This window comes from Typopeltis vanoorti, chromosome 14 (genome assembly GCF_054136105.1).
Source record: "Typopeltis vanoorti isolate ZY-2024b chromosome 14, IOZ_Tvanoo_1.0, whole genome shotgun sequence".
Lineage (NCBI taxonomy): Eukaryota > Metazoa > Arthropoda > Arachnida > Uropygi > Thelyphonidae > Typopeltis > Typopeltis vanoorti.
The window spans coordinates 101,945,010-101,963,670 of NC_143562.1; the positions used below are offsets into that span (position 1 = coordinate 101,945,010).

The 18,661-nt window shown below is 37.3% G+C and overlaps 1 protein-coding gene across 3 annotated transcripts in view; it reads right to left on the minus strand.

Moving 5' to 3' along the window:
- Window positions 1-284: 284 nt before the first annotated feature.
- Window positions 285-18,661, minus strand: part of LOC150099806 (secretory carrier-associated membrane protein 1-like) — a 244,097-nt gene continuing 225,720 nt past the window's right edge. For all 3 annotated transcript variants that reach the window (XM_090403729.1, XM_090403730.1, XM_090403728.1), the window contains one exon: window positions 285-951. In XM_090403729.1, coding sequence (XP_090259855.1) covers window positions 799-951 — 153 coding nt within the window. In that variant the 3' untranslated portion in view covers window positions 285-798. The remainder of the gene's footprint in view (window positions 952-18,661) is intronic.

The following is an 18,661-nucleotide window of genomic DNA, read 5'->3' on the forward strand; positions in this document are numbered from 1 at the left end:
AGTATATTTAGCTTTTTTAAATTGATGTGTGGATAATATTATGCACCTATTCTGAATTACCAGTGTTTTTTATATCCTTCCTCAACTGAATTGATAGTTCTTAAAAGTTAAATTACTAGATGATCACATTAATGCCTGGCTTAAATTAACTATTTTAGCAATAATTAATGCATTACTATAATTTAATGATAACTTAATGCATTATGGCAATTAATGGTATTGCAAGAATTAAAAAATACATAGAGAATGACATTTTACAACTGACTTCACATATGCAAACACAATACCACTTGTGACTGTTTTTATTTTACAAAATACTACAGGTATCAAAAGCTTTTTAGGTGTTCAAAACTTACATTGTTCACATCTTTAATATATTAAAAATAATTACTATTAAAAACAATAAAAAATAGCATTAAATGTATCACTCAATTTTAAAATCAGTATTGATTCATTTATGCAATGTAATAACCCTGTATGTAAAATAATGCTTAAATTTAAGCTTTATAGGCACAGTATATTGCAAGTTATCATAAAAATAGTTTCAAAAATCTAAATTTAATACAAATGATTAATTAACAAATTTTATGAGACTTCTTGTGCACTGTATGAACAGCAATAAGCCATTTCTCTTCTCTCAAAATACAAACCATCAACCCCACCCTAAGATGGGGAAAAAAAAATGCTAGCTTAAAGCAGAGTGCAGCAATTTTTAAATAACTATACAATCTTAATAAATTGTAAAATTTTTAATATAAGTGACCTTGATGAATTTTGCAGGTTGCTACCTCACGTTATTTAGTAACGTGGTCCAGATAAAGTCTGATGGACAGCTCCTGATATAGCTCCGGCTGCAGCATCTTGTACATGTTCATTCTGGGCTACCCCAGCTGAAAATTCTTGTTGAGCTTTAACAAAACTACCTCCACTGCCTCGATAAATTTTATGCACCTGTGAAATTAAAGATTAAATGGAGAATAAGATAAAGAATTTCAGACACTAATGCACAAAAAATAACTAATGAACATAATTTAATCATGTATACTTGTGTAGGGCTAAATTGCTAGGAAAAGCCTCTTCACAATTGCTCCTTGTAATTTATCACAAAGATTTTTTCACAATGACAGGAATTTTTACATGGTCTTTTTTTTAATTGAAGGTGAGTTAGTCAATCTCATATGGAGATAGAATATTTTTTCCTCCTGGAAACCTGGGTTTACCATCCTGAACACAGGTAAATCAGCCATGAGAACACATGCAATTTACATACAAAAAATACTGTTCAGGATCATAGATAGCACTGATGTTGGTAGTGTCATTGTGTGCAATTGGAGAATTAAGAAGTAGGAGAGGCAGTGAAGTGTCTGATAGAGTATGCAAGAGTGCCCTCTCACATCTAATCCTTGGAGGTGTCACATAAATAATAATAATTCACTCATCCACCCAAGACGAGTTGATTCCCTAATTAGAGGTTTTTGGAAATTAATGCAGCCAGCTTGTTATTCCTCTGCTGCATTCCCTAAGGGCAAGTATTTATGGCTGTAGATCTGTGTGTTCGCAGAGCTGGTTTGATAGATGAAAAACCCTCCACCTCCATATGAGACCAACTAATTCACCATTTGATTGAAAATACCTCATAAAAGTTCCTCATATCATAGATGGGATTCGAACAGAAGTCTTTCAAATCAAACTGAGGAGTTTGATTTGAAAGACTTCTAACTATGGAGACTCACCCAAAGAATAATCATGTAAAGAAATGTTGTGTTCAGCAAAAAGCTTTAAAAACATATATACACAGTGAAGTCCATAAAGTTTTATGACAAAAATTATAAATAAAAAAAAACGTGAGAAAGATAAAATATATTTGCTATTTGAAATACAATCCATTGGCATCTATACAGGCTTTAGTGTGGTCATGCACTTTTTTGGAGAGCGATAGAAAATTTCGGCATGTTTGATTGTCTTAATTCATTGGTTACAGCTCTTTGCATGGCTGGAACATCTGTAAAATAGTATCCTTTCAGCTTCATTTTGAACTTGGGGAAAAAGTAATGCACATTTACAGCTTTGTTAATGGGCATGTTATCATGCAACAGGAAAAAATCTCACAACCAGAATGCAGGAGGATGAACACATTGAATGCACTGGTAGTTGATCCATAACTTCTTTATAAAATTCTGCATTCACTGTCCTCCACTCTAGTATGAATTCTTTGTGCCGCATGCCTTGAGAGTTAAAAAAAACATTTTGATGGGTGACTTTTGTAATCTCAGTTTCTTCAGTCTTTGAGATGTCTCACCAATCCATTCAGAACCCTGTTTTTTTGTTTCAGGATCGTGGGTGAAACACCAACTCTCATCTTTCACAATGATTTTGTCAAAGAACTGTTTGTCTGCATCTACCATTGTGATAATGTTATGACAAGATGTGACTAGATCTTCTCACTCAGCTGTCAATGCACGTGGAACTAGAGAAGGCCATTTCTCTAGTCATCTTCTACAAACTTCCTTCTCACAAAATCACAGCTACCACCTGAAGACAGTAGATTGGTCCAGGGTCTCATTTCCATGTATCTTTTGTAGCAGAAGGATCTGCTTTAAAACAAAATTTAATTGGAATTCTATTCAATTTGGGCAATTAATGCAGTTAATTGCCCAAAAGTTTCATGTGCAAACTTTTTTAATGAATAGTGCGGACAAAATGAATAACTTTATATCTTTTTTTTTTTGTAAAAGGATACATTTACACATTTATGGACCATACTGTGCACATGTGTATATAATTATCATGTTGCTAATATCAAATAACATCGTTGTCATCAAATTCCTGATATGTACCTTTAAGGGTGTACAGGATATTATGATAGTACTACATGATGGAAAGTTTACATCAACTTCCTATTGATAATTTTCCTCCAAATTGATCTATTATTTGTCAGGAGGACTCCAAATAATATCAAGATCTTATATTTCAGTTTTCTAAGGCATTTTTTACAACAATGTTAATACACCTAGAATTTTGTCTTCCTCTGGGTCCTTTTTCTGCCACCTTGGCAACAAATAACTGTTTTGCTAACCTTTCCTTTGCCATTCTAGGCTAGCTGGTGAACGGACGTGCTATCGGAGAGCTCCTGAGAGATTTGTGTTTTTTGTTGATTTATTGGTGTTTTGGATTCAATTTAATGGACTTACGTATTTAATTTTGGTATATTATTGGAGCTTTATTAGCGTGGTTAGTGTACTAAAGTGTTTTATAACATAATCTATGTCGGGAAGTCGCCGCTAGATGAATTTGTAATGTGTAGTGTTCGTGCAAGCTCCAGATAAGATAAGTATCATTTTCAGTTATCGATACAAATTACTTAATATTGTGTAGTTTTGTTTTGTTTGCCTTGCATATTTTAGTGCGTCTATTTTTGGTGTGTTATAACGTATAATTTGACAAAACACGTTAAAGATAAGTATGGCACCTGTGCGAAGGAAAATGGCGGCCAGTAATGAAGGTTTGCCATCGTTATCAAAGAACGGTAGCATAAAAGAAATGAGTCAGTGTACTAGCTGTGAAATGTACGCTTTGCGAAGTGCTGTCGGAGTGTGGTTAGATGATAATAAAGGATTGAATGTGTGTAGAAAATGTAGGGAGAATGCGGAATTGAAGTGTATTTTGGATCGTGAGTGTGATATTTTTGTCAACCTTCAGAATGAAGGAAATAGGGATATGACAAGAAACGGCAAGGTTGTACATGAAAATTGTGAGAGTGTGAATGTTGAAAGTGAGAATGATAGTATAAATGGTTTCTCAGAGAACAAAAAAGATGAGATAGATGCATTGAGCAAGATCGCGTTGTTGAATAGTGCGATAGAAAGAGCAAAACAGCAGCTAGAGTGCATGAACAAAAGTAGACTGAACCAACCAATAATAAAAGGTATGACAGGAAAAATAGACGTATGAATGTGAACATGAACAAAATGAAGGATAGAGGGCTGTATGGAGACTCGTTAGTACGAGGTGTGTTAGTAGAGGATTTGACAAAATCGTACCAACCTGGTGCGACCATAAAGGACGTGACTGCGTCTATTAGAGAGCAAAAGGAAAGGGTGAAAGAAATGATTGTTGTGGCAGGTACGAATGATTTGAAAGGAGATAAAATGGAAATGATAGAAGACCTGAATGAATTGTTTGAGGTAGCAAAAGAAAAGAGTGAGAGAGTTAGAATGATTAGTCTTTTGCCAAGGTATGACAGTGAAATGTTTAAAAGGAGGGCTATAATTGCAAATGTTATGTATGACGTGGGTTATGTATGACGAGTGGTGTGGAATTTGTGGATGTGTGGAGTGAGTTTGATGGGCGAAAGGATCTATATAAGATGGATGGCTTGCATTTGAATGGTTACGGTGTAAGAAGACTTGAGAAAGTGTTGCTGAATGTAGTGGATGTGCAAATTCAGGGAAACTAGATTTGTTAGGGGGGGGGAGTAGAGATACAGTCCTTATGGAGGCAGTTGAATGTAAGAATGAATATAATATGCCACAGCAAATAAGGACAACAAATCTGAGTGGGATAGTTAATATAAGGCATCAAGGTAGGGTTGGGGCTAATGGGGGTCTTAAATTCATGTACACTAATACTAGGAGTATTAGGAACAAGAAGGAAGAGTTTTTGGCCATGGTTGGCACTTCCAGACCACAGGTTATAGGTATTAGTGAAACATGGCTGACTGTAGATGATATAACTAGTGGGATTGAATGTGATGGGTATAGTGTGTTCAGGAATGACAGAGAGAATAAAATGGGGGGAGGAGTATTGTTGATGATAGCTGATGAGCTCCAGCCAAGGAGAATAGAAGTTGAATTGCAGGATAGAGAAAAGAGCACATTTGAGGCCATTTGGTGTGAGATTGTGGCTAGCAGAACTAAATATACAATTGGGTGCTGCTATAGACCAGGTGATGGAAAAGACGGTGGTGACAGTATGCACAAGCAAATAGAAGAAATGGGTGGAAGGAGGGTGATTATTATGGGAGATTTCAACTATGGTCGCATTGATTGGAGTGAGGAGAGGACACACGGGAGGAAGGAACTGGATTTTATGCGGTTACTAAGGGATAACTATCTGCGACAGCATGTAATGGAAAATACTAGGAGTCAGAGAGTGCTTGACCTAGTAATTACATCTGAGGATTTGGCTGTAACAAATATGACCACATTGCCACCAATCGGTGAGAGTGATCATAGGGTCTTGACTTGGGAGGTGGCTAAAGGTGTAGAATTTTCAATTAAGACAGGGTACATGTGGAATTATCAGGCTGGAAAGTATGACAAGCTTAGGAGTTTGATTGGTTCAGTGCCATGGCATGTACAACTGCAAGGACTAGAAGTTGATAGTGCATGGGAGGTAGTTAAGAAGTGCTTGCATGAAGCAATGGCTGACTGTATACCTAGAGTCCGAATAATAAATCAAGTAGGGGTTAAATGGATGAATAACACCATTAAGCTTGAGTTGCAAAAAAAGAAACAACTATGGAGGGAATTTAAGGAGAAGGGTGACCGGCAGGCACATGAACGGTATAAAGCGCAGGCCAGAAGGGTGACGAGTGTGGTAAGAAAAGCAAAAAAGGATTACGAAAGAACATTGGCCATGCAGGCTAAAGAGAATCCTAAACAGTTTTTTAGATATGTAGCAAGTAAAAGGAAAAATGTACATGGCAGATTGATTTTAAAGAATACCGATGGTAGGGAGGTAACTGAATCAGTTGAGATAGTTGAGTTACTGAGTGAGCACTTTGCAAAAGTATATCATCCAGGTGGTGACATTGCAGAAACGAAAAAACCAGTAGATTATACGGGAATTGTGGTTAATGAAGTGGAGGTGAGTAGTCTATTGCATAACCTCAATGTCAATACATCTGTGGGATTGGATGGTATACCAGCTCGTGTTGTACGAGAAGCAGCTAAAGAATTGTCAGTAACCTTGACCATTTTGTTTAATTTGAGTCTCGGGTCTGGGTTGGTCCCGAGCGGGTGGAAAGAGGGGAAAATAGTTCCACTGCATAAAGGTGGTTCCAAGACTGCTGTTGTAAATTACCGACCGATTAGCATATCAGGAATCATTGTCAAGGTCTTAGAGAAAATAGTCAAGAGGAAAATACAAGATTGGATAAAAGAAAATGGGATACTGTATCGGGGACAGCATGGTTTTGTGAAGGGTAGGTCATGCCTCAGTAACTTGCTCACGTATTATAACACAGTGACGGCTGAACTGGATAAGGGTAATGGGTTTACGGTGATTCTACTGGACCTTGCCAAGGCCTTTGACAGGATTCCACATGGAATTCTAATCAGTAAATTGCAGCATATGGGAATGGACATAGGGTTGGTGAGATGGATAGGAGGGTGGTTGACAGAGAGATATCAGAGAGTGGTTTACTCGGGAGCAGAGTCCACAAGACGGCCTGTGACTAGTGGTGTGCCACAAGGATCTGTTCTTGGACCACTGCTGTTTAATTTGTTCATTAATGATATAGGAAATGATCTGAGAGGAACAGTTCATTTGTTTGCGGATGATGCGAAGTTGGGTAGGGCAATAGTGAATGCAGATGACGTCAAAATTTTGCAGGATGATTTGGATAGATTGGAGGTCTGGGCTAAGGAGAATGGATGTCAGTTTAATGTGGCAAAATGTAAGGTTATGCATTTTGGGGTGAAAAGATTGGCGGCAGTTTACTGCATTGGTGGAACCCTGCTCCAGGAAATTGATGAGGCACGAGATTTAGGAGTGTTGGTAGATAAGGAATTGAAATTTAGGGGACACATTGCAAAAGTGACCAAAACAGCTCATCAAATCACTTGGTTGCTGAAGAATACGTTGACAAGCAGGTTATTGTTCCTCTCTATCGAGCCTTGATAAGACCCCATCTAGACTACTGTGCTCAGATTTGGTCACCTAGGTTTCTTCTTGATGGGGAGGAGGTGGAGAGGATCCAGAGGCGAGTGACCAAGATGATAGCAGGTCTGTGGAATGAACCGTATGAGAACAGGTTGAGGATTTGTGGGTTTCAAAAATTGGTTGATAGGCAGAGGAGGGGAGATATGATTGAGACATTCAAATTACTGAAGGGTTTCTATAAAATTAATTCAGAAGATATTTTTGAGAACAGGGCTGGTTGTGGGAGGACTAGGGGACATCCATGGAAACTGGGCAAAAGTGTGGTTAGTAAAGGTGTTAGAGCTGGGTTCTTTACTTTTAGAGTAGTGAATGAGTGGAATGCGCTCCCTGAGTCTGTGGTGTATGCTGTGACAGTGAATGAGTTTAAGGCGAGGTATGATAGATACTGTATGAATGTCAAATAGTTGTGATGAATATGATTTGGGGCCTCCCTCGATGAGTCTAATGACTCCCTGGAGTTGCCTGTAATAATAGTAATAAAATTCTATTTAAGTCATCATACCACCTGAAATCAGCTCTGCTCACACACTCCTGAATGCTAACAATACTGTGTTTTTTCATAATATCTTCAACTTAAGTGCCTCTGTAGCACAATTGGAAGAACGACGGTAGATTGCGCATTTCGATTAGGAAAGGCCTAAGCTCGATTCTCATCATGATGGGAGGAATCTTTATATGGATTTTTTCAATCGAAGGTGAGTTAGCCGATCTCATACGGAGGTAGCAGGGTTTTTGCTCCCAGAAACTCGGGTTTTTCATCCCGCATACAGACAAATCGGCCCTTTAGAATACACGCAATTTACAGACAAAAAATACTAGCTGTGGTGGGCAGTAGATGGTGTTGATGTAGGTGATTGGTAGTAGAGGTTCAATGTAGTAGTGGAGACGGAGTGTTGTATAGTAGGTGTCCTCCCACGATGAGTCTTTGGACTCATCCTTGGAGGTGTCACGAATAATAATAATAATAACTATTAATATGATTCTGTCACTGATGAGACCACCCCTAAACTTTTTCAGAACTCTCATATCTATTGTCTCCAGTTTTAGATGAAGTGTTTTATTTCTAACCCAGCTCTCAGATCCATAATTTAAAATTGATTTGAACACTGTCTTGTATACAGTTTGAACACTATCTTGTACACAATTCATTTAGCATTTTAACTAATCTCTCTCTCTTATTCCAAAGAAATTTATTCAGTTGACTTCCTCCCATACCAGTTTTGCTCATTCTGTTGTTTATTTCTATATTAAGTTACCATCTTTGCCAAAAATTGTGCCCAAATAGCTGAAATATTTCTATAGGTTTTCCATTCAGGATGTACTTGATGTTCTCAATGTTCCAGTCTATTTTCATAGTCTGCCTTTTTATTGGTGATTTTCATACTAAATGTAATACAGCAATTTATTGGCAATGAATGCATATATTTTGAATTAAGGAAGTAAGATGTGTGGATATGATTCAGAAGTATTCTTATTGAGTTGCTTAAATGTGAAGCATATGATGTCAAATTCACAGGTACGTGTCTACAGCAAGGCTTTCAATAGGACATTAGCACAGATGTGCAGAGGAAGCATTAGTTTGATGCCAAAGATTGTTTTTCCATATTCCAAAACTCTTAATAGTTTCATGTACAAACGTTTTTTACTGAATAGGCTGAACAAAATGAATAACTTAATATCTTTCTTTCTTTTTCTTTTTTTTTTGTAAAAGGATACATTTACACACATCCAACACTAAGGCTCTTATTTAAGTGCACTTCTTAAAACTAAGCATAAACACTGTTTATATTTAAGTCCTTAAGATATTTTTCTCCCTTTACTAACTTCTAAGCAGAGCTCAGGAGACAGCTTGCGGGTGTAGCATGGAATGAGGAGTTAGCTGGAAAAGAGATCAATGCAGCTTGGGGGATTTTCAAAAACTATCTAGTAGATGCAATGTCTAAATGTATTCCAAGGGTGAGAAGGTTAAATAAGGTAGGTGTGAGATGGCTGAATAAAGAGATTAAGAGCATGCGATACAGAGAAAGAGGGCACTGTGGAGGTAGCATAAGAGAAGTGGAAATAACTAATTCAATGAGATCTACAAAGACCAGGCAAAGGAGGGTGACTTGGTTGGTGAGGGTAGCTAAAGAGGGGCATGAACAGCAGTTAGCTAATGAAGCCAAAAAAGAATCCTAAGGAGTTCTTTTGATATGCAGCCAGCAAAAGAAAGAATGATTATAGAAGGATGACATTGATAGGAGAAAATGGTATAAAGACAGCTGTTGTGGAATGTGTGGTGGAGATACTTAATGAGCAGTTCATAAAGGTCTTTCAATCTTGTGAACGTAACTTCATGGAGAGATTGAGAGCAGCAGATGATGCGGAGGAGAGATTGACTGAAAGTGAGCAAGAGGTATATGGGGAGTTGAGTAAACTAGATGTTAATAAGGCTGTGGGACTTGATAATATATCACCACGTATTCTGAAGGAATGTGCCAGGGAGTTGACACCTGCCTTGACATATTTTTTTAATAAGAGTCTTGCACTCGGTCAAGTTCCCAAGGAGTGAAAGGAAGGCAAGATTGTGCCACTTCATAAAGGAGGTGATCGAACTCAAGCATCAAACTATAGACCTATCTGTGGTGTTAGGCGTTGGAGAAGTGGTTGAGAAGCTTGTGAGAACTAGGATCCAGAGTTGGGTTGACAACAATGGTATTATCTTTGATGGACAGCATGGATTTGCTAAAGGGAGGTCATGTTTTAGTAATCTACTTATTACAATAAAGTGACTGCTTCCTTGGACAAAGGAGAAGGATACACAGTAATATACTTAGATTTCACAGAGGCTTTTCATAGAGTACCTCATGATAAATTGATAGTCAAACTAGATATTAGATTAGTGTATTGGATTGAAGACTGGCTATCTGATAGGTATGAACAAGTTGTATATGGAAAAGGAAATATCCAGGAAAAGGAAAGTCACTAGTGGAGTGCCTCAGGGGTCTGTTTTAGGGCCATTACTGTTTAACTTGTATATTAATGACATAGGTGAAGATTTGGATGGAGATATTCAGTTGTTTGCAGATGATGCAAAGTTGGGACGAACCATGAAGTGTAGTGAAGATGTTGTGGCCTTACAGGAAGACTTGAATAGATTGAGTGATTGGGCAAGGAAATGGGGATGTGAGTTCAATGTTGCAAAATGTAAGGTTTTAAAATTTGGAAAACAAAGATGGGATGCACAATTTATGCCTGGTGAGGATATATTGTTGGAGGTGGAAGAAATAAGAGATCTGGGGGTGATAGTGGATAAGGATCTGAAATTTAGGGGACACATAGCCAAAATTGTGAAGACAACACAAAGGCTTCTGGGAATGATGCGGAAGACACTGACTTGCAGAAGTAGGGAGATTCTTGTTCCGTTGTATAAGGCTTTTATTAGGCCACGCTTGTGCTATTGTGCCCAGATTTGGTCACCTGGTTTTCAGAAAGATGAAGAGATGTTGGAAAGGATCCAAAGGTGACTGACTAAGGTAGTTTCTGACCTCTGGAATGTCAAGTATGAGGGGAAGATTGAGAAGATGTAATTTGCAGAGTCTGGTGGACAGGAGGAAGAGTGGAGATATGATAGAGACCACAAATTGGTAAGGGGTTGCTATAGGATCAATGCTGGAGAAGTTCTACAGAAAATAGTGGGAGATCAGGGGAGAACCAGAGGTCATCCCTGGAAACTGTATAAAGAGGGTGAGTAGGATAGTGAGAGGCAGGTTTTTTTGTGCAGAGTTGTAAATGATTGAAATGCCTTGCCTGAGAGTGTGGTGTCTGCAAGGAGTTTGAATGTGTTCAAGGCATGGTATGATGAGCTGTGTGTGTGATAAAAGGACCTCCCAGATGAGTCTTTGACTCCATGCAGTCTTGGGGTAGTAATAATAATAATAATATTGAAGTTAACCTTGCCATGTAAGGATAAGGAAGTCATTTTGCCTCTTTATAAGGCTTTGATAAGACCACACCTGGATTATTGTGCACAGATCTAGTCTCCTGGATTCCAAGGGGATAAAGAAGGGTGCGAAAAAGAGTTACAAAGATTATATCTGGATTTTGGGATTTTGATTGTGAAGACAGTCTGAATATGTGGATTACAGACTCTGGTTAACAGGAGAAAGAGGGGTGATAAGATAGAGGCCTAAACCATTGAAAAGGTGTTATAGGATATCATATGATGAAATTTTTCGTTATATCAAAGGTGGGGAAAGAATATGGAGGAGGGATCCATGAAAGTTAAGTTTGTTCACAGCCAAGAAAGAGTTAAGAGCAAGGTTTTTCTCTCACAGAGAAAAGTGAGTGAGTGGAATAGTTTGCCTTTAGGGATAGTGAGTGAATCTAGTGTGAAGGAATTTAAGGGAATTTGGGTGATTTATAGCCTCCCTCGATGAGTCTTTGACTCTCTGGGGATCTCAGATAATAATAATAATATTCTTGTTTTAATTCTTTATTCAAGTGTAAGCAAATAACATTTATATACGAAGTATCTACACAATAAGGATACTTGTATAGAGCTCGTTACTGTTGCTTTGTAACCAAGTGAAAAAAAGCTTTGTACAGAGTATTTCAGTATACTCTGGATCAGTTGACTTCTGCATTCATTTAAATAGATTTAAAAATTGAGCCATAAGTAGATGACAGGAAAATTCTTTAGTAAACCCAAGAATTAAATTTACACTTGAAGTAGAAGATAACAACTGTCTTTTCTTTTCTGGATCTCATTCTGCATCAACCTAATTGCAGTTTTCTCTCTCTGTGTATATACAAACGTGCGCATGCACACACACACACACACACACACACACACAGAAAACCAACTTATACTAGTAAATACATTAAGGCTGCTTCACTTCATTACTCCTGTAAGAAATATGGTATGATTAAATCATTAGTTGACATAGCTCATAAGATTTGATCAAATGATTCTCTTTTAAATAACAAACTGTCAATTAACAGCACTACTTTCATCTCTACTGGTTGTAATGCAAAAATAATCAACAAAACAATAATTATGACCTTCATCCATATCCTCCTCAAGAAGTTTTTAGAATTTTAGTTCCATATGTTAAAGGACTATCACAAAGAATTGCAAGACTTCTTTGCCAGACTGACCTACAAATTTCCTTCCATCCAGTTCATAAACTAAATTCCTTCCTCCTCTTTCTCAACCTGGAGTTTCTAGGATCCCTTGTTCTTGTGGCCTTTGTTATTATAGTCATTCTACTGAGATTCGTCTGGAGGTACATCAAGAGTAGATTTTACCTCAAGAGTCTGATAAGTCTGGTTTAGCTAGCCATAGAATTCACTGGAATAAAGCTAAAGTCCTACAGAAAAGTTTTCTTCTGGAAAGATTATATAAAGAAAGTTGGGAAACACACAACTTTAATTTTGGGAAATCATCTTAAATAACACTCCTCATTCACGTAATCACAAAATTGCAACTATTTAAATTTGATTTCTTTGAATTTATTAGTTGTAGATGGAATTATCCTTCTGCAGTTCCTACAGAACATATATTGGCGCACGCACACGCGCACACACACACACACACACAACTGAAGTGTTCTTTTTGTGTTTATTTCTTTTCAAACTGTATTGATCATGGCTATGAAATCTAGCTATAAATTCTGCAAATTGCTAAAAACACATGTAATAACCACAATGACTATTTAATTCGTAAATATTTGCAAATATTAAACAAATAATTTAACATAAGTATTGTCTGGGGTGCTTAAGGGTCAAAGCTGTATAACTGAGAGGAGACCTCCACATAGCCTTTAAAGGAATGCGGAGAACCGACCAGGCTTCTGACCTAATGTCCAATCCTCACCTTCTCGTGGTGCACCCTGTTGGGTATCTTTGATACTGAACGAACGAGGATGGGCTGGCAATTTGGGATTTAGCCGACCAAATTGTATTCTTATTGGTTAAACCAAAATAAAAAATGATGGTACAACATGACAAAATTTCATGCCAGCTGGGGCGTCGCCCGGTTAAACAAGGCCCCCGTTGTTTTCGCCAGGGAACCAGGGCGAACAGCGAAAAGTCAGCTACTGGAACAAATCTGAAAACAAACCCCAACTCAACATCACCAGAGTTAAAGATCGGTACTATCAACGTAAGAAGCCTGAATGGCAAAGAAATGGAGCTAGCTGAGGAATTAGATAAGTACCAGATCGACATAATAGAGGTGACTGAAACAAAAAAGACCAAAACTGGTGAGATCTTTCTGAGCAATAAATACAAAATGTTATATTCAGGCAATGACAATCAAGGAAAAGGAGTAGCCATAGTATTCAACACAAAATACGAGGCTAATCTTCTTGAATGGCAGTCAGTCTCAAGTAGAGTAATGTGGGCAAATATGAGAATGGGGAACTGGACAATGAGACTTATTTGTGCCTATGGTCCCACAGAAGGTTCTACTAAGGTAGAAGTGGAGGAATTTTTTAATGCTTTAGAAAAAGCAACTGACACAATGAAAAAGGAAAAGTTGGTCCTTGTTGGGGATCTAAATAGCAGAGTAGGAAATGATTGTGAGACATACAAAAATATTTTGGGAAAATTTGGAGAAAAGAGCAAAGCTAATAATAATGGCAAATATCTGTTGGATTTCTGCTCAGGACATGGACTGGTTATTACTAACACCATGTTCCAACATAAAAATGTGCACAAATTCACATGGAAAGAAGAGGCTAGGAATAAGAAAAGTCTCATTGACTATGTTATTGTTGATAGTGATGTTTTCTCCTTGGTGCAGGACACCAGAGTGTACAGAGGATTTGAAATTGGAAGTGATCACTATTCAGTCTTGAGCAGGATAAAATTGAATTTCATATTGAAAAGAATAACATGTAAGAAAGTTTTAAAGCGAATAAAAGTTGAGCAGCTCTCAGATGTGAACTGTAGACTAAAATACAGAAATATTATTGAAAAGAAAATGAAAGAGTTTGAGAACAGGAATCAAACCTTGGAGATTCAGTGGCAAACTCTGAAGGAAACATTGATTGATTCTGCCAGAGAGGCATGTAGTGAGGTTGTGTGCAAGGATAAAAAAATCAGAACTCCCTGGTGGACACAGGAAGTTAAAGAGGCAGTGAAGGAAAAGAAGAAAGCATATCAAAAGTTCCTGGCAAATAAGTCAGCTTTTACTCTTACAGAATACAGAGACAAATGTAAGAAAGCTAAACAGTGTGTAAAACTTGCTAAACAAAAGTCATGGGAGGACTTTGGCAAGAATATAGAAAATAAATATCAAGAAGGTGGCAAAATATTCCGGAGGTTGTTGAAGAAGCTTAGGAATGGAGGAAAGAGTGCTGTAAAAGGAATTAGAGATGATAAAGGTGAAATGAAAACAGGAGAAAAAGATATCCTTGAAGTATGGAGTAATTACTTTGAAAAACTGCTAAATGAAACAAGCAGTGATGACAGCACAGTGATAAAAAACACTGACCAGGCATGCAGTCAGGAATACATATCCATACTTGAAGTAGAAAAAGCCATCAAAGGCTTGAAATGTGGAAAGGCAGCAGGAGTAGATGATATTCGACCAGAAATGCTGAAGTATGGTGGTATAAGAGTCTTACAGTGGCTGCACTGCATAGTTCAGAAAGCCTGGACAGAGGGACGAATTCCCGATGATTGGAGTAGAGCTCTCATAGTACCCATATATAAAAAGGGAAATAAAACTGAATGTGAGAATTACAGAGGTATTTCCCTACTGAGTGTTCCTGGCAAGATCTATGCAAGTATACTTGAGAAACGGTTGAGAAGAATTGTGGAAGAAAAGCTTGGTGAAGAACAAGCTGGATTCAGGCCAAATAGAGACTGTCAGGATCAGATCTTCACTTTACGACAAATAGTCGAGAAAGCATGGGAATATAACAAAGATCTGTATTTAAGTTTTGTCGATTTGGAAAAGGCATATGACAAGGTGCCAAGAGAGAAGCTATTCAATACGCTGCAGTGATATGGTGTCAATGGGGCATTATATCAAGCGATACTTAGTCTTTATTTGAGTTGTGAGTCAGCAGTTAGAATTGAAGGAAGTACAGGAAGATGGTTTAATGTTAAATCTGGTGTGAGACAAGGATGTACATTATCCCCTCTGTTATTCATTATCTATATGGATCACATTATGAAGGAATGTGGTATTAAACCTGATATCAAAATTGGAGATGTTAATGTCAGCTCTTTGCTTTATGTGGATGATGTTATACTTCTAAATGAATCCGCTACAAGTCTGCAAGATTCTCTGACTAAATTGAATAGCTGTTGTAATAGATATGGTATGAAGGTCAGCAATAAAAAGACAAAGACAATGAAAATAGGCAGAATCATTGAAAATGTCAACTGTGTTGTGAATGGAGAACCTGTGGAACAAGTAAAACATTTCAGCTACTTAGGCACAACTTTTACTGAAGATGGTAAACTAAATATAGAAATAGACAACAGAATCAGCAAAGCTGGTATGGTGGGAAGTCAATTGAATAAATTCATATGGAATAAGAAAGAAATTAGTCGGAACACTAAATTAGCTGTATACAAGACAGTGTTCAAACCAATTTTAACTTATGGATCTGAGAGCTGGGTCAGAAGTAAAACACTTGACCAAAGACTAGAGACCGCAGATATGAGAGTCCTGAGAAAGATTAGAGGCGTGAACAGATGGCATCAATGGCAATATCATATTAAAAATGAGGATATTAGGAAAGAACTTGACATTGTCAGCATCCAGGAATGCGTTAGCAGAGCTAATCTCAGATGGTATGGTCACTTAAATAGAATGGGAGAGGAAAGATTAGCAAAACAAGTGTTCTCTGCCAGGTTGGCAGGAAAACGACCCAGAGGAAGACCAAGATATAGGTGGATTGATACGGTACAAAGTGCCTTAGACGATAGAAATATAAGATCTGATAATGTTGGAGTCTTGACAAGTAACAGACTGATTTGGAGGAAAATTGTAGATAGGAAGTTAGTAATAATGTAGTTTTTTCATGTAGTACTGTTGTATCCTCTACACCCCTTGAGGGTACATGGCAGGAATTTGATGATGATGATGATGAAGTATTGTCTGTTATTTAATTTTATTCATATGAATTCAGTTAACCTCAGAATCTAACTGAGTTTAGCTCATACTGATGAGACCTCAAAAGGAGATTTGAAGAGTGGCTCTTACATGTCTGAAATGAAGTGCACTCTACATTATGGAATATTGAGGCAATTGACATGAAGTCAACAGCCTCTATATACAAGAAGTCCAGTTAAGAAGATATTCACACATAAGCTTTGTTTGTTTATATGTAGGTAAAAGGACTAAAACAATATAATTTGTTTATTATAATTCATATTAAAATACTCTAGATGAGAGATTTTTTTTTTTTTCACCTCCACGAAATCATAAGACTCAATTTGGGAGAACAACACAAGGTCTGTCATACCATTCCTTAAACTCATTCACCACCCTCTCAGGCATGCATTTCATGCTCCTACCACTCTCCATGCAGAAAACTTGTTTCTTATCCTTTCACTGCAAATTCCAGGAATGGCCCCTTAGCCTTGTTTCTGTTATCAAATGAAAAATCTTCTCAGTGTTATTCTGCCGATAACTCTTCAACTGGCTTAAATGTCTCACTCATATTCATCTCCCCCGAGTCTTCTATCCACCAAACTCTGCAGTCTGCATGCCCTCAGTCTAGCCTCATATCTAATATTGTTACAGTCCTGATATCACTTGTTATCCATCTCTGTACCCTCTCCTTCTAATCCTAGTGACCAAATCTCAACACAAATTCAGATGTGGTCCAATCAAAGATTTACACAAATGGGACGACCATCCCTTTATTTTTTGTGGTGTCAATGTTTTCCTCAGTATTGTCACAATTCTTTGAGATGTATTCTAAACCTTTGCAATACGTCTCTAAACTTCAATCTACCATCACCACAAAATCTCTTTCCCCACTGTTTCCAATATAACCCAAACAAGTTGAAACCTATCTATGAATCACAAATTTTAAAACCTAACTATTAGTTGCATTCAACTGACATCCACATTCATATATACCTTTCATACTTTTCATTCATTCATTCATACCTTTCAAGCTTATTCAAATCCTCTTGAAGAGCCAAAACATCACTACTTTTACTAATAACCCTCCTAAGCTTCACATCACCTGCAAACAACTGAACATCTCCCTGTAGACCCAAGAAAATATCATTGAGATAAAGATTGAACATGAATGGCCAGATAGCAAATATTTATTTGTAGTGGAATCAATCAGTCATTTAATGAATGAGGAAGAAGAAAGACTGAACAGTAATAGTCATAAGTACTTAGCCCTGTGGAAATCCACTTGTAGCCTTTCTACTCCCAGATACTGCTCCCCATATATGACTTTTTGATAGATATTAAAAAGTTGTATATAGAGAAGACTGACTCAATGTCACAAACTCATTCCCTTTATTCCTAATATTCTTAGCATTTGTATACAGAATAATAGTCATTATTACTCCCCACATACTCCACCCTGGCTCTGCAATATACACAACACCTCTCACTTTGGAAGCTGCTATCCCCCACATACGGCCATCCTTGCTATGTTCCAATTTTGCAATTCTAGTTTACCTACCTTGACACACACTTGCTCCATAAACAGTAGTCCCTCCAAATGCCTGCATCCTTCTGCATTCAAATGTAATCCATATCTGCTATACAACTTTCTTCTACCCTCAAGCATATTCCATGCATTCATCTATTCCAGATCTCTTTTCCTACACATTCTCACTATCATCCCATTCATTATCACTGCTTTTCTCCGGCACTCTGCATTATCATACTGAAGCAACACACTCACTACTATCTGTCTGACCCATTTCTGCTGAACTATCCCTAACATCAATCCCAAATCTCTTGCTACATGACAGCTGTAGAAATTTTATTAGTGATCCTCCCCATAATGCAGTGCAATATACTCATTCAAAAAAGAATGCAAGCAGTGCATTATGGGATAATAGGGTAATTTAGATATGAGGTCAGGAGCTAGCTGAGAAATTAGATAACTATCAGGTCAACATAATAGGGGTGACTGAAACAAAAAAGATAAAAACTGGTGAGATCTTTCTGAGCAATAAATACAAAATGTTATATTCAGGCAATGATAATCAAGGAAAAGAAGGAGTAGCCATAGTATTAAACACTAAATACGAGGGTAATTTTCTTGAATGGCAGGCAGTCTCAAGTAGAGTGATGTGGGCAAATGTGAGAATGGGGAACTGGACAATGAAACTTATTTGAACCAATAGTCCCACAGAAGGTTCTACTAAGGCAGAAGAGGAGGAATTTTTTTGATGCTTTAGAGCAGGGGTTCCCAACCTTTTTGTTTCTTAGAGCACATTCTAAGATATCATCTTAGAATGTGCTCTAAGGGCATCATCTATTTTTTCAAGCATATTTTTTGAATTCGTTTGTTAAATGAATACATACAAAGTTTACATTAGAATCAAATGTTTTATTACTTAAAAATTTACATTATATAAAAATTTATATATATATATATATATATATATGTAAGTTAGCATGATTTTTGGCATTGCATTTCATTGGCCAGCTTCATAATTAGGAGAATATGATGATATTCCAGTTCTTAAACTGGAATGAACAACTTCGAATGTGCATCTACTTTACATTGTA